Source organism: Glycine max, chromosome 5 (assembly GCF_000004515.6).
Source record: "Glycine max cultivar Williams 82 chromosome 5, Glycine_max_v4.0, whole genome shotgun sequence".
Classification (NCBI taxonomy): Eukaryota; Viridiplantae; Streptophyta; class Magnoliopsida; order Fabales; family Fabaceae; genus Glycine; species Glycine max.
In genome coordinates, this window is record NC_038241.2 from 31,012,003 (window position 1) to 31,029,530 (window position 17,528).

At 33.7% G+C, this 17,528-nt stretch overlaps 2 protein-coding genes across 4 annotated transcripts; one reads left to right on the plus strand and one right to left on the minus strand.

The window, feature by feature from the left end:
* The first annotated feature begins 1,268 nt into the window (after positions 1–1,268).
* Positions 1,269–5,155, plus strand: LOC100802255 (tobamovirus multiplication protein 1). Of its 3 annotated transcripts, none has more exons than XM_006579921.4 (11): positions 1,269–1,564; positions 2,004–2,094; positions 2,180–2,232; positions 2,913–3,005; positions 3,106–3,177; positions 3,287–3,359; positions 3,543–3,588; positions 3,669–3,732; positions 3,894–3,947; positions 4,032–4,109; positions 4,906–5,155. In XM_006579921.4, exons 1-11 carry the CDS (start codon positions 1,400–1,402, stop codon positions 4,981–4,983), a joined length of 867 nt encoding a protein of 288 aa, XP_006579984.1. In that variant the 5' UTR covers positions 1,269–1,399; the 3' UTR covers positions 4,984–5,155. The 3 variants fall into 3 exon arrangements, with proteins under 3 accessions (XP_006579984.1, XP_003524734.1, XP_040871358.1); XM_003524686.5 differs by having other exon boundaries at positions 1,275–1,564; positions 4,913–5,155; XM_041015424.1 differs by lacking the exon at positions 1,269–1,564 and adding an exon at positions 1,806–1,909 and having other exon boundaries at positions 4,913–5,155.
* An 889-nt stretch (positions 5,156–6,044) lies between these two features.
* LOC100795682 (calmodulin-binding transcription activator 2) lies at positions 6,045–16,530 on the minus strand. Its single transcript, XM_006579922.4, has 13 exons — positions 16,268–16,530; positions 14,387–14,506; positions 13,831–13,946; positions 13,567–13,655; positions 13,207–13,249; positions 12,374–12,551; positions 12,098–12,223; positions 11,379–11,689; positions 9,804–10,337; positions 8,722–9,413; positions 7,705–8,284; positions 6,586–6,909; positions 6,045–6,489 (listed from the first exon to the last, which is right to left on the minus strand). Exons 1-13 carry the CDS (start codon positions 16,305–16,307, stop codon positions 6,376–6,378), a joined length of 3,267 nt encoding a protein of 1,088 aa, XP_006579985.1. The 5' UTR covers positions 16,308–16,530; the 3' UTR covers positions 6,045–6,375.
* Between the last annotated feature and the right edge of the window lie 998 nt (positions 16,531–17,528).

Consider the following 17,528-nt stretch of genomic DNA (forward strand, 5'->3'; position numbering starts at 1 on the left):
CTATATGTTTTATAAGCTTTAGCATTTATAATTAGAAGATAGCGTAGAGATAAGTAAATCTAATTTAAATTCTATAATCATACACATTTTTTTAAGATTCTGGCTAGGATAAATTAACCTGTGGGAGATATATGTCGAACAACTTAAAATACCTGTAATAGTAGATAATTTTGACCTGTTATTCAAATTTTTTGTATTTATTATTTTATCCCTGATTCTTTAAATTTTCTTTTTGATATTATTATTTGGTCTCTAACATATTCAAAAACTCTCACTCATTATCACAAAATCAAACTCAGATCCACGTTTGTGTTCTTCCATTAGTAGTGATTGATTAATAAATAATTAAGTATCAAACAAATTACAATTTAGATCTACTATTAGAAAAACAGAAAATTTTCATCAAATTTTTCATAATTGAAGTTCCTCCACGAGAATATCCCCAATCTCAATACGCGCGATCTTCTCCAACCAGCGTGACAGTTTAAGATTTAAATTTTCATCATTCAACACTCATAAGAAACGTGCCTTTGACGATATTAACACTCCTGAAGAAGGAGCACGAACAGCTTGGTTCCAACGCAGGACCTCAAGTTGCGGTTATTCAAGCGGAAAATCGAATCTTTGGGAGGAGGAAGGAGGCGAGAAGAGGGTACGAGTAGGGAGACTAGGGTAAAAGAAGGACCAAATTGCAATTTCATGTAAACTTTTTCAAGAGGTTGCAACTGAAATATTTGGACCTTTATTAAAATATGTTTATATCTAATGATATACGGCAAACTACTCACAAGATAATTTACCGTAGAAGTAACCTTTTCTTAATTCAGCAAAGAAAACATTTTTTTAACTATGTAATTACATATTAATAGATACTTATTTAAACATTTAATTTTCACGAAAAGTATATCAAAGATGAGTTTTTATAGAACAAAAAAGCCACCAAGGCCTAAGTATTATAATAATCAACCCGCATTAGGAATAATATTAAAATTAAAGCTTTGGTGGACGAAAGGGTCAACCCCGAGGCATGTATCTGTGCACTGTTTGATCGGAGGAATATGATATAGTCAAGTCAAAACATAAAACCCTTTTGATGACACAAACCAAAAGTTGTTGTTGGTAACTTGGCATCAATCATCATCCAAGTAATCCCTTCAAACAAAGCAAAGCATGGCATGTCCTCTCTGCATAATAAACGAATATGCCACGACGTCACACGTGTAAGACTAGACACCTACGTGTACGATTTGGTACATAGCCACGAGACATTCCATTAACTTCTTCCCATGCCGAAAAGAACTTCGCCTTTTGCTTCTTTCTTCTTTTTCTTCCTAGACATTCTTCATTGTTATTAATTAAATTAAATAATAATTCCTTTGTGATTATTCCAAATCCAATTATGGCATTTGGACTCAGGACTAAGAGCTTTGGGTTCATAGAAGGAGAGGGTGAGTTTGTGGGTGCACTTCAATGGTGGAACCAGATTGATGACTCAGATCAATGGCAGAGAGGCACTTACTATGCCCTTTGTGCCGCTTATACGTTGGTCTCCTTCGTTGCCCTGGTTGGTGTTTTTTCTTTCATTTTCATGGAAAATCATGAGTCTTGAGAAAAATGAAGAAGTTTTTCCATTATGGCCTTAGATATGCATTGTTTGTTTTTGAATCACTTTATCTGTTTTGGTTTTGTTCTGAACTTATATATACTACACAATTGACACCACCCCATCACATCAAATCCCAATAAGGTTTGAACTTTAACCACTGACCAGATTTTGATGATCCAACACTGATGTTTCTCTATCAGGGTTATTCCTTAGCAGCCCCTATGAATCAGTGTAGCTTGGAAAACATGGGCTTTTCTTGCAAAATGTGAAGTGTTGTCTTTTGCAGCTAGAGATATGAATTTTGTGAGGAATTTGGTAGAAATATGTGCTTATGGGTGTTTGTTTCCAAGCCAGATTTTCTCAAATGAATCAATAATCATAATTTGTTTATTATCAGGTGCAACTGGTGCGAATTCAAATGAGGGTACCTGAATATGGGTGGACGACGCAGAAGGTTTTCCACTTGATGAATTTTGTTGTCAATGGATGTAAGAGTAGTGAATAGTCCTTAAACAGCTCTGTTAGCTTATTTGTTTTGATTTTATGCTTGACGAATCCATATTACATTTGCAGTGAGGGCTGTCCTTTTCGGTTTATACAGAAATGTTTTTGCAATTAGACCAAAGGTATTTTTTCTATTCTTAAATCTCACCTACTGGAATTTATGCATTAATCCCACTTCATTTATTGCGTTGGTACTTGGTAGGTTAGGGAAGTAGGATAAAAATAGAGCATATCATGTCTTAGGCTAGGGTTGGATATTGGGTGTCTAAATTTGGAATCGAATATGGATTATGAAAATACTGTAGTTTCATCAACATTTTTATTTTTTGGGTTGGTAAAGAACAAAGAGCATGACTTTAGAGTTTTCAGTCCATTGTATTTTATTACCAGAGTTTATGAGGTCCATTACACATTTACAGTTTTCCACTATGATTTATAAAATCAAGTGTATTGCAGTCCAATGTCCCTACATGTCTAGGGTCTCGAGCAATTTTGACAAGATACATGGCCGAGTTTTTGTTAACTCTTTCTCATAAATTGAAAAACTCATCTACTAGTTACCTAGAGATTGGCTATGACCTTAAAAACTTGATGATCCAAGACCATGCAATAATTTCTCCCTCCCAAAAAGAATAAAAAACAAGCAGTTGCATAAGGAAATATGTAATTTCTGCCCATTTGCTTAACCTTCATTTTTCTGTCTTTTTTTTCAACCTTTTCTTTTTTCCCGTTGACAATTCAACTTATATCTACCTTATTTGTTTCTATTCATGTTCTGACCTATTATCATATCATGTTATAGGCACTAGAGCAGGTGCTAATGGAGGTTCCCGGTCTTCTGTTTTTTTCTACTTATGCATTACTTGTCTTGTTCTGGGCTGAGATATATCACCAGGTATGTTTACTTTCTTTTGAGAGAACTACATTAACACTCATTTTTTTTAATTGATTTGTGGTAAATTATATTCCATTTATGTGCCTCAAATGTGTTTCAGGCCAGAAGTGAACCGGCACAGAAACTTAGGCCATCTTATTTTATCATCAATGGTTTTATTTACTTGATACAGGCAAGTGCACAATCTTGTTTTCCTTGTCCACCATTCTAGTCGTTCAAATAAGAATTCTTACTAGTTTATTCAATGATTTTATTTTAATCTTATCACCCTGATATAATAGGTCTGCCTCTGGATTTACATGAGTGTAAGCAGAACTGCAGCTGGTTTGGGAGCTGCAAAACTCTTCCTTGCAGGTTATTTCTATCAACATCATTTACTTGATGACTTTTTTGTGTCAAAATTTATTTTTCATCTTGCCCTCATACAATGATCTTACAATTAAAACTAGAGTGAGTATATATAATGAATTATTACCAAGAAACTTCTCGTGTATAGTTGTTTGGTATTGTGACCTTTGCTTTAATGTTCTTTTGCAGTTATATCATTCTTTGCTGCTCTTGGATTTTTATTGTATGGTGGAAGGTAAGCTGTTGTCTTTCAGATGGTACAACCCTTGTTAGGTCATTGAACAAATGAACACTAACCTGTTCAGAATGTTGTAGGTTGTTTTTCTTGTTGAGACGCTTTCCCATTGAATCCAGAGGCCGTCAAAAGAAACTTTACGAGGTTTGAATCTAAAGTATGAGTTGCTTTATGTTTTTCAACCTTACAGAGGAAGTATATCCTTAAATATCAAATTGAGACCATGTTCCAAGTGAGGGAAAAATTGTTTAATGACTTAAAAACTCTGGCAAAAGCAGTTGGTGCCTAACTTTCCACCTTGGCAGGTTGGGTCTGTTACAAGTATTTGTTGCACTTGTTTCCTGATAAGATGTGCTTTGGTGAGTTCCTTCCCATTTAAAACTACTGCAAGTATTTGAAATTACTGGTTTCTGACAAGATCATTCTTTTCATCTTTAATGTAGCTTGCATTTTCTGCATTTGATGAGAATGCAGATCTTGATGTCTTGGACCATCCCATTCTTAACCTAGTGTACTATTTGGTAAGTCAGCATCTTGTATTTTTTAGTCAGCCAGGGAGGAATAGGAAATCGTGTTTAGTTATATCATGTGACTGCACATTAAATTAAATTGCTCTCCTAAAATAATGACTGCCTTATTTGGTGTATTAAAATATCATTTGATTTACTAAAAAATAAAGAAGCAAATATTACTAGTGTTCAAAGACAAGACAAGTTATACTGTTATTCAATTACAATTATTATATCTAGTAAGTTTACTAATTTTTACCATAACTATATAATTTATCATATAATTTTAAATATTTTACAAAAAAAATATTCTAAAATCAAATAGAAAAAAGAAAATCTTTCTTTTCACTAACCTCTAGTAAAAAAAAATTAATAGGCAATCTTTCTTCCGATTATTTTAGTTTTTTTTAGAGAACAAATCGGGAGATATTACTGAATTTTTTCAAATAAAAATAAGAAAAAGTATAAGTATGCAAATTAATCTGTCTTGATTTTTTTTATACTTAATGAAATTAAATCATATTACCTTCTTATTCAAATATAAGAAAAAAAAGTTCAAGTTTGGTGGATTTGAATATAATCAAATTTCAACTAGTTCAATCCTATTTAATGTTATTATTTCAAAAATACCCTTAAATTCAAATCTGAACACCGCTAGCATTAGGTGACTTCACCTAGGAATATACTTTTTGGCACTCTCAATATGCTAGACTTCACATGCTTAATATAAAGATCAATATTTATCATATTTCTTCCTTATAAGTACCTTCTATTCTAAGCCTTCCTGAATGATTCTTTCTTTCTTGAGGGTGCAGTTGGTAGAGATTGTTCCATCAACGTTGGTGCTCTTCATATTGCGAAAGCTGCCCCCGAGACGAGTTTCTGATCAGTACCACCCCATTAGATGAGTTGTGCATTTTAAATCCTCTCAGAAGCCAACATTCTGTTCCTTTTTTTTTCCTTTTCAATAGATCTTCTTCATCAGTCTGAGTTGGTGCATAACTGTTCTGTATATCCATAATTTCATTTATTCAATTAGTGCCGTTTATTCTCTAAAATACATAAACTTTCTCTTCCTTTTTTCGACAATGATTATTTTTTTATTTTTTTAAAAGTGAAAAGTAGTATTAAAAAAACAAATTTTGCACCTCTTCTAACGACACTTAATTTATTAAGAAAAAATGGCCCTCTTTTGAACATAATATTTTCTACTATTAGTTAAAATTAAAATTTGCAAAATTACGACTAACTCACTTTTTTTTATCACTCTAGACTAACTCACATTTAATAAAAAAGTGAGAATCAATGTTAATAATAAAGAATCTATCTATGTTATGATAGAAATTATTAGGTGGTTTTAGCTTGGATTAATTTTTTTATCAAATTATGTAAAACTAAGTATATTTTGAATTTAAATTTCAGTTTGAGTTTGGATTTTAAATTCTGAAAGTTAATATTTTGATAATTATTCAAAATTTAATAAGTAACAGTGATAAGTGATACAGTATAAAGAAAGAAAAGAAAAAAAGAAAGTGAATGTATAACAGTATAACACTCTTGTCTATACATAGTATGCTATTATTTGTTATGGCGTTATCATCTTGTTTAGTTAATCTTTATTTCCTCTATTTTCTTCTAAATGCAGCAATATTATTTGACATGGATGATAATATTTTTTTTTAAAAAAAGTATCAATTTTTGCCCAATAATAATTTGAGAAAAGAGAAATTTCACTTTAGAATAGTTTAAGAAAATAATTTTCATACCAAACACATTTTCTAGAATGAAACCCAAACCATCACCTGAAAAATAGCCCCCACTGTATATTTAACAACCTTCTAATGATACGTAAATTAAATGAATTTAAAACACTATTTAAAATGGAATAAATACACCAAAAGCAAAACAGAAATTATAACAAGACTAAATTTTAAAAAATGATACAAATTTAAGAATTAAAAGCATATTTCGATCTAAATAAAAATAATCATGTCATATACAAATCATCATATATAAAATTAAACCATGTCTATCATGTATTTGAACTATCAAACCTTAACGCATTCTAGGTTTCATAATCTATTTATAAACCCACCCTTGGATCTAATTAGTTTTTTGCTTGAAAACAGGAAGACCTATGATCCAAGTAGTTCTGATTGTATATTATATATAAATATAAATATATATACAGCAGCACACCATGTTAGGATCTCTCCAATGCCAAATAAAACCAACTGGCCATCTATTTACCGGGGGTGGGTGGAGCAACAGCAGAGAATCAATCGAATGCTATAGGTAAGAAATTTTCATCATCTAAAAGCATGTCAATATCAATCAAATCCTCCACACCATCAACTGTCTCTTCCGAATTTATCAAATTCAAATTACCTCCCTGGTAGGACATCAAAAGAACATATCATTAAACCAAGTATCCATCATGAGTTTATAAGTAGGACAAGACATAAGTTAGACAATCAAATCAAAATACCTTGGTTTGACGGAAGTCCTCAACTACATTTAGCACCCGCCGGTATTGAGCCCGTGCCTCTGGATACTGAACCATGGACTTCACCCGTGAAAGGGCCTTTTTGAACTTTACTTCACTCTGCTTCCTTCCTTCCTTGAGATAATCATAGTCATCCTCTTTCGGAGATTCGCTTGGTTGTTCAGGGACCTTGTTCAGGGCAGCCGGTCGAAATCCACGTAAGCCACTGCCTTTGCGTCTCCAGCGTAATATGACCTTTTCCAGGATTCCCACGGACCAAATGATTGGTTTATACTGCTTTCTGACCTGGTGACCTCTTACATGGGCCTTGAACACCATAGCGAAACATGATTTCTATTAACCTCTGATTTCTTTACCAATATTGACACCCAACGTGATCTCTACGTGCATGCAAGTTATATAAAGGGCAAACAGAAATGGCGAAGTATTTGAACCCTAAGTTTTCATCAATTGAACCCTCCAATGCAATGTTATCAGGTGAAACTAAATAGCAGAATAGTTGATAGGATGTTCAATGAGAAATCAACGTCAAAGTAAAATGAACCACCATAATATTAAGAAGGTAAAATTAAAAAATTAGTTTCTACACCTTACATAAATTCTGCATTTTAGTTCCTACATGAACAAACATTTATGATTTGATCCCTGCTGTTTGGAAACATTACAACGGTATTAGATTCGGCCCCTCTCTATTTTACAAAATAACATCGTTTTTCATTTTAGTTATAAAGCGAAAATTTTACACTTCCCTACACCCGACAGATCATTTTTAGTTTTATATGAAAAAAACTAAAAACTAACACCATTAAGACTTAAACAGTAAGGACTAATTTGTAAGCAATTTTTCATGTAGGGACCAAACAAAAATATTGCGACTAAATTTATAAAAAACTTCGTACCCCATTTATGGGGGAGGGATGTTGTACGCAGCCTTAACCTTGCATATGCAAAGAGACTGTTTCCGGATTCGAACCCATGACCAACAAGTCACCAAGGCACAACTTTACCGCTGCACCAGGGCTCGTCCTTTGCGACTAAATTTATAATTTACCTAATTAAAATATAGACAGACAGGAAACTAAAGAGAGCAGAACAATGAACCTGGATTTTAACAATTCTTTGGCGAATGATCAAGAATTCTTTTCTCTTCGTCCAACCACGAAACTTTTTCTGTATTTGTATTGCAGCAGCATTGGCTAAACCCTCTCCTTGACCAGATTTGCACGTCTTAGAAGCTAGGAGAGAAAGAGCTTGTTGATCTGACAATCCAAATTCATCATCTTCATACTGAGCAAACTGCTTCCTCTGAAATGACTGCATTCTGAATACTTGATATATACGATCAGCAGCTTGTGTAGCATTACGGACAGCATTAAGAGAATCCTTAAGGCAGATAGCATCTGGTATATCACCATAAAGCACAGGTGTCGCAGTTCGCTCTGAAGCTGTTTGCACTACTTTCGTTCCTGAAGTTTCTTTCCTACCATCTTTATTTTCATCCATTGTGAGTGATTCAAGGTGGCCAGTTAATAATGACTCAGCAAGAAAACCAGAGATTCCTTTATGGCCTTTGCTAGAAGCAAGATCTGCAGGTGATCTACCCGAAGGAAATTCTGGACATGGATCTGTCCATGCTCCAGCTGCTGCACCCATGGAGACAAGGACAGCAACTGTTCGCTCTCTGAGCAGAGGACAAATAATAATATAAGGAACCAATTCATGTTATGCTGAACGAAAATAATATATCTGAGGACATTTTTGAAAAGGAATACTCTAATGCTGAAAGCATCACAGAATATAGCTTTAAATTTGTCTTTAACTGACCAAAGCAATTGCTTTAAAATTAATTTTCAACAAATTCACATGTATAAAAAATCCACCGACCTTGGCATCAAAATAGAATAAATATTAACAATGAAAAAAGAAAGAAAGACATTTCCTACAGGAAAGGGGCCAGAATTTTCATACCACCTAATGGTTTCATATTTAATCAAATCCAAAATTCCAAAACTCTGGAAAAATGAAATAATCAGGGTAGCCAAAGAGGTTTCAACAAGATAAGTAGTTCCAACATACACCAAATCAACTCAAAACAAATAAAAGAAATTAGGTCTTTACCGGCCACAGAATGCAGCCCAGTGTAGAGCTGTCCATCCATTCACATCACGGAAGTTGATATTGACTCCAGCAGTTATGATTGGATTTATGGCCCAATCATAACCAAGAGCAGCAATTAAGTGTAACACGCCTTGCCCTTCTTCATCTAATACAAGAGGCCCTTTACCAGTTTCAGTAACTTTGTGAAGAAGCCATGAGTACAACTTCTCCTTAACCTGCTTGTGAAACATAAGCTCCTTCAACTTGTGTTTTGATATATCCATCTCTGCAGTTGTCTCTTCCTTACTTGAATATTCCTCTTCCTCTTTCAGTGAAATAAGCTTGAATATTAAGCTTCTTTTATCCATATCACCCTCAAACACTTGATTTGAAGTGCGTACTGAGTTTAAAGAAAGTAACCCCACCAGTCGCAAATGAAGCACCATTTCAGTTGAATTGTTAAAACAATCTGCAAATTGTATATTTCTATCAAAGCCCTCTCTGTACTCAAATTCCCGAACTTCACTACAAGCAAACCTATTGGAACATGTTACATAGAAGGGAACCCGTCCAATCTTATGAGGTGGAGCTTGACAGCACAGAATTCCATCAGCTAAAACCTCAGCAGGAACCTCCACTTCCCCAAACATACAGGACCAGTTACATTTTGCCACCACAGGTTGACTCTTCAAAAATGTTCCAACAATCAACACCTGTATAATTTTGAATAGGATAAGATATCAGTCAAATTACAGCTGACTTCTCTTCATTTCATGTTGTGGTAGAAAACCATAGAAAAATGAGTAAACCATAAGTATAAAACTCCAAAGCAAATAAAGAATATAAACAGGATATATCATGAAATACAAGAAATATTCATTAACAAAGAGAACAGACACACATTGGGAATATCCAAATAAATAAAGAACAAAACTATATGCATCTGACCTCAAAAAAAAGCCGTCAATATCCGAGGCAAAAGATATTAATCTAAAGTAGATTCCAAGTGCCATACATACGCTCACGACATACAAGAAAAGAAAAACAAACAGCACAACCATAAGTAATATATATTATAATTGTGTGAATCTCAAACAAAGTACCTCAATTTCTGATTCAGCATAAGCCCATTTAGGAGAAAAATCATTTATGCTAAACAGCTGGTCTTGAGACAGGGACAGATTCAATGAGGTATCATCTATCACATCCCCACACTCATCTGTGCTCCATGAAATACCAGGGGAAGACTGCATATGCAGATCATCCACACCTGCAAATTCTTTAGTCATCCACCTAGAGAAACTATCAACCTTCTTGAGGCTCTCCTCTCCATCCAATAATCCACGCCTCATGGTCAAGGCATAATTGATACTTGCTTCACCAGGAACTTCATATTCAGAATTGGATTTCAGTGTAGGTTGAGATTGCCCATGTGTATACAGCTTTGAGAAGTTTTGGTGCACAGACTGCTCTTTTAACTCACCATTAAAAGTGAACAGCTCAGGAACAATTTCTGGGCCTGCATTATTAGTTACATCCCCCAGTAAACTAGCACCATAATCAGATCCAAATTCCAAACCCAATGATTGGGTGAAGCCCCAATTAGGCAATTCTCCTGTATTGTCTTCAAAAGGAATCTGAATCAACAATTAAAATAACAAAATAAAAATAGTTATATATCAATGCTAAATCTCACAAACTAGTGCAGATAAAAGATTTTGATGAGATACCACTACAAGTTAAAACATCAGGGTTACAGATCAAATATAAAATTGACATCAAACCAATGCAAGGCCACTCCCCCCATCAAACTACTTAATTCTCATCTCAGCAGATTAAATAAGGATACATTAGGACAAACATAAAGTAAAAAAGAAAGTCTGTAATAAAAATTTAAGATAAACGCTACTATGTTCTTTAGAATTTCTACAAGTTCAGAAACAATTCAAAACATTCAGTGCTACACATGTACACCAGTAACACAAAGTTATGAATAGGCTCCATCCCAATACATCATTATATTGTATTGCAACTTATTAAAATACATGGCTAAATGACTAATTCCTGGAAAAAAAAAGTAACTGTATTCCCAGGCCACTTTTTCCATAAATCCACCTTCTAGAATCTCTTAATTTCTTTTAATATCAAGCAACAACTCCCACAAATTTTCATCTTCCCCATCCTCAAGCAATTATTTCTTTTTCAAAGATGAAAGCCCCCCAGGGAAAAAATGCTATAGCAGGATAATGGATAGCATGATCGTTGCTCTATTTTTTGCATTGCTGGAAGTTGCAGAACAGAGGTTGATGACAGGAAGATGTTGCAGAAGTGCAAAACAGAAGCAAGAAGAAGGCGCAGGTGCTCTAGAACAAATGAATAGATTGCTAAGAAGCATGAAGATTTGATGCCTCTGAAAAGCGCCCGCTATTTGCCATGGAATGCACCACACCACGACGTGACTGCCCTTGGAGGAGGAGCAGGGTGCCACTCCACCGCAATTGCAGAAACTATGGTTTCTGGGACAGAAAATTCCAGATATTGTCCCATACAACAAGATAGCACAACTGTTCCTAATAGAACCTCAAATAATACTCATCTTTATGCTGAGAAATCAGATGTATGCATGCAAGCAAGAGTACACTACGGGAAGATATAGCGAGAAATTTAACAGTAAGTACCTGCCAATTTGATTGGACAGGCTGAGAGCCCCTTTCCTCTTCAGTTAGGGCATTTTTACGCCCTAAAAGTTTGCCAGGAACAGTATGGTTTTCTTCAAGGATGTTTCCCACTGCACTTGATGGAATGGTTGTAGATGATACAAGAGAAGGATCAGCATACTCTCCTGCAGACTGTTCCATGGTATTGTCCCAAGATGCAATGCCCTGTGCTCTCTGACCCTCAATGTAAGTAGTATCACTAGCTCTAGACTTATCCCCCAGAACATGTGGGATATATTCTGCTCCAGAAACTGGTAACTGCCCATGATCACCTGAAAACGTTTCAAAACATACAAAAAAATTCAAATGTCAAATCCCAGAAAAGGCTTATTAATGCAGATGTTATTTAAGACATTAGATATGTGAGAATATACAAAAAAATATCCAATATCTTGATTGTATATTAATTTAGAGCATCTTAAGACTAGTTTCCATATTTCCTTATTTTCTTGTTATTTGCTTTCTTATTTAAATAGGGATTAGTATTTTGTGTTTTGTATCATTTCTGAACACAGGTAAAACATCATATCAAATAAAGTTGATATCAGTATCAATGTATTCAGTCTCCCAGTCTCCTTATCCTCCCTCTATACATAAAACTATATAATTTAAACAAAATAGAAGTTACAAAATAATCATCTTAGAGACTAAGACAAATAAGAATAAAAAGATGAGGTAACCTGAAAACGGATGCATAGGATATGAACTATTTGAACGAGCATCAATCTTATCCATCGGACGATCATTCCCCAGATTTTGTGATTCACGATAGGAGTGTAATCCTGAACTTGCTTGATGAATATCCTCTAGGAAGAAGTTTGATTAAACCAGTTAGACCAAATGCACCAAACATGTGAGCATGGCATAACAGTAAACCAAGATATTTAAAGCCTTGGCATGTTAATTCAGATCAAAAGAATTAAGTGTGACAACCATTAAATATATATCAGAATTACCTGAATCAGCATCTTCACATAAAGATGTCAAAGTGCTTGTTGGGCTCATGGAATCTGTACTTCCAGAAGGCACACTACCATAATTTCTGGGAAAGCCAGATGACAAAGAACTGCTCTTCTGGGAATCTGATGTAACCTCGTCAGAATATGTTTTTCCACCAACATTGGTTTTGTTAACCTGAAAGGTGAAGAACCCACAAAACACCTATTAATACTAAGTCATCAATGATCAAACAAGTGAGTCAATATTGAATTCAAAAGTTTTCTGCCTGATTTCTAGAATATTATAGAAACAGAGTTCAGGATCTTTTCAAAAGGATTATGCAACTTACTCAATATCATCAAATGGGATTTCTGAAGATTAAAAACCAAGGATGTCTTTTCATGGTAAAAAGTGAAAAACATAAATTTAGTAGCAGAAGAGCAAATTTGAATGTTAGTATGTTAGCATTTGGTGGATGTTATAATGCTTAAACATAGCTATCCAGGCTTACAATTAAAAAAGCACATTCTCCAATCCATGATGGTAAGAAACTTAGAAGGAAGTCAGATGGAAGATAGATTATTTGTTCACATATAGTCAATGTTTAAGGGAATGAAAATAGTACTTGTACAGTAGTACACTAGTACTCTATTTCTTCCTTCAATTCTAGAGGGAAGTCTTGAGGACAAAAAAAACTCAGAACAAACTAGGTTTGAGCTACTAGATGTCATACACACTCAGGTCAAAACTGCACCGGCAACAAAACCAAGCAATGATACATTTCTTGCTCTAGTAAGGAAGCAAAATATCTTAATAAAAAAGTGTGAAATAAAGAAAACAAGCAAAATACCTTAACATCCAAGTAGTGAACAAATACTATATGCATCATATCCCTGCAACAAAACAAATTCTTATTCTAATTAATTTTAATAAAAATAAATTATTTCAGTAGAATATTGGGAACTTAAAAATTTGCTGAGAAACACAAAAACAGTCCAGTTCAGTAATATATAGTTATATACTTGTTATAATTAACTATTAACTGACTCCAAATGCAAGTATAAATACACTTATGCTATACTAAGTAGTAATGCCAGTACTTAGTAAGAAATATAGACAGCAATTGTCATGGAAAATAAAGTAGTAGTATTTCAAGTTTAAAGACAATTACTAAACAAAAATGAAATGTAAACTAGTTCATCACACTCACGGTTCAAGCATCCAATAGCTTCGCCTCTGAAAATTTTCATTTTCTTCTCCATGGGCATAGTAGCAGTGTAACACGTCAACACTTCCCACCTAATTGCTCAAAGGATGTTACAACCTCAGCAAGTAATTTTTTAGGGTATAAAGACTTGTTTTCCAATTAGAGAAAAATAAAACTGAAATAATAAGTTATAATATATATATATATGTATGCTCTTATAAAGATTTCATCAATCACAAACTCAACATAAGAAAATTCCATGCTTGCCTTCAACTTTTCATGAGCTTCCTTCACAGTCTTTCCATCTTTTTTCTTTCTCCAATTATGTCCATCTTTTCTAAAGTACCTTAAAACCTTCCGATCAAATAGAAAAAGGGAACCACCTGCAAGCATTGAATGCATGAAAAGATGAATTAAAGTTAACAATGAAGCCAGATTTTAGCATGAACAACAAAACTATTAATAGTACCCTAGAAAATACAGACATGATTACAATGTATCAGGTGCCCTTTGCAGTGAAACAAAGATCTTTTGGGATCTAAAAGGTTGGCATGTATAAGGTTGTCAGACAACTTAAGAAAGACAAAAATATTTAAGTCTTTTGCTGCAAAAGAAAGACAGATATGTACAACCTCCATAATTGGCATCTATAAGGTTGCCAGGCAACCTTAGAAATACAGAGATGAAAATTGCAAGAAACAATTCAAGGAGGATTAGCAATTTTAAGCATTATGAGCAATTCAATCTACCCATATCCATATGTGGACAAGACTGACATAGGTGGCATTAATAAATCGATCAGTAGCATATGCAGAAACCATACTTGGTGGCCCGTTAGGTGGTTCTGATGTGATTTGAAACATCTGATAATTGCGAAGAATTTCACATATTTCTGCAGGGCGCAACCACCTATGCTGGGCTTCAAGTTGTAATTGCTGAAGATCTGCAGATTGATAAATAATAGAAGATGGCATTCACTAAAATATTAGACTGCTATATTATCACATGCACAATACAATTATTGAAGCAAACTTTAAGAATCAAACTACAGCCACACTAATCAAGTAATCATATCAATACACTAATCAAGTAATCATATCAATAATAACTTTAATTCTTACAATCTCAAATGCATAAGAAATTTGATTTATTCATGTGTAACTATAACTAATTCACTTTAGGATATGTGATACAGATTACGGCTGCTGCTGCTGGTCGTTTAAAACATTGATGATTGCCATATTATCCTATTAATTTACAATGATGCAATTGTAAATGGAGGATGTAGCAACCACAGTATCAGCATGCTAAAACAACAACTACTAAAAGATTTTGCTATTAAAAAATTGGCAGCTACAAAGAAAATTCAAGGATGATAACTGTTTGGAAGAAAGTGACAAGTAGTTTGAGTTTGAAGCTTTTACAAGCTGGTAATATTGAAAAGGTGTTGAGAAAATTAACAATGTAAGATTCAAAAGTTGTTAGCACTTCGGTGGCATGTCACTTCAGGCTACAGATCAATTACCCAATATAGAAAAAAAGAATAATTTCAATTACCCAAAGATTGAGCAGTTGGTAGTCTAAGACTCTAAAGCATGCAACTGATTCTATCTGAGCCACTATAGCATGGGCATGTGGAGTTATGAGCAGGTTCATAGTTAATTAGGGAAGCAACATCAAGAGACTTAAATGGATCCTTTGGCAATTGAGAGGTAACAGCTAATACAACATAGTCAAGTTGTTTTAACAGTGACACTCAGCAAAAAGTATACTTATGTGGAGATTTTGATAACAGAAGAAACACTATTGGCTATGCTGACACCTTGGCTGGAAGGGCTTTAAGTTGAGCATCTCAACTACAAATATTGCTGGCTCTTCCAATCACAGAAGCAGAGTAAGTTGCTGTCAGTAAAGATAAGGCAAGCAGAGAGATTATCTAGCAGTAAAACTTTTCCTAGAGGAAATGGGTAAAAAGCAATTAAGCATCTTATTCTTCTCTGAAATTGTTAAAGGTAAATTGAAAGGGAAAGGTGTCTAATCTCCTGCCGGGCATATCTCTCATCACAAAGTGAAAATCCAATGAGGACATAGCCATAGAAAAATTTCTTTGAACCACGTAAATTTGTTACTATAGAGAAAGCAGAGCAGACTATAGTTTGTTTTAGCATTCGGAATACGGATGCAAACGGCTACTGGGCTACAAACCCATTTTGCAGCAGACACATATTAGTTTTTCAGCCAATTAGCACAGGGTACCATACATATTTACTACAATAATAGCTTCTAACTACAGTTCTTCATCAGAGAAACAAATATTCTATTCAATGCAAACCAATACCAATCCGAAGTTCAAGCCATTCACACCTAACAGAAAGTCACGTAAATGCCATCAAAGACGCTTCTTCATTTTCACCAAAAAAAAAAAAAACTAATTGAACTAATCAAGTCATTTGCAAAAAAAAAAAAAAACCTAAACCGAATTTTCACACAAAAAAATGAAACCCCCAATCGATTAACTCGTTTTCATAATCCTAGAACCAACATTCAAAATAAAAATTTCACGAAGTTAGGTTACGCGAAGTCGTTCCAACAAAAATCAAACTACATGATCAGACATTCTAAAACTCTTAATCAAATATTAAACTTTATTCCGACAATAAGAAGCAGAAAATCAGCGACTGAATCAATAATAAAAAAAAGTGACCTAATCGAGGTCCCAATCCGAAACACGAACGCTCCGCCATGGCGAAGACTGAAGAATCAGAGAGAGAGATCCACGCGGAAACGTTGAAGGAGTTATCAGTATCTCAATCAGCACACAATTTTTTGCTTTCGTTCGTTCTTACTTTCTTCGCTTTTCGCTCTTTCCAGTCAGCTTCTTTTCACACAGTGACGTGACCAAGGGAATAACCCGAATAGGCGGGACAGCACCACCTATATTTCCGTTTTTTTTTATCAAAATTCATCAAATAATATATATATATATATATATATATATATATATATATATATATATATATATATATATATATATATATATATATATATATATATAAGGATTATAACGGATTTATCTTTATCCCTGTCCAACACGCAATATTGACAATATTATTTATGTTTTTATCTAACACCAAATTTTGTAATATAATTTACTACATACATGTTAATAGGTTAAAATAAATTTATTTTGTCTCAAACTGACACGTAATATTGACAATGTTATTTGTATTCTTAACAAATACAAAATCTCGTAATATATCATATATAACATGTTAGAATAAATTTATATTTGACAATCTTATAATATAACATGTTAGAACGAATTTACTTTTGGCATGCACACAGGATTGATAAGATTATTTATATTCTTTTATGATACAAAATCCTCAAAAGTTTATTTATTTGAATCCAAAACTAATATGAAATATTGATAAGATTATTTATGTGAATTTAAAATTAATTCAATTCAATATAATACAAGTTCAAATTAACTCGGTTTAAATACTATACATAACATATTATAATGGAACTATCTTTATTTAGTTGTGTTCTTATCCAACACAAAATCTTATAATATATAAAATAAGTAAGAATAAATTTATTTTTATTTAACACCTAATATTGACAAGGTTATTTATGTTCTTTTCAACCCTAAATCTTGTAATATCTATATACTATCTATAAAAGAGAAGTCCCTCGAAAAGCCTATTGTGTCCCTCCTAAGATTGTGACACCTATCCATTTCCTTAATTTTTTTGTCATTTTGCCCCTTTATTTTTTTGCACTTTTTTTTCTATTGTTCCTGCCACGTGTCGTGTTGCATGTGCAGTTTCGAACATATGTCACTCCCTGATTGGCGGATTTCAACTCTCCATTTAATTTCACTTAATAATCGAAACTTTCCTCTCTCTTCCTGAATCTTCTCCACATTACTCTCCCTTCCTCAATCTTCCTTTTCTCTTCCT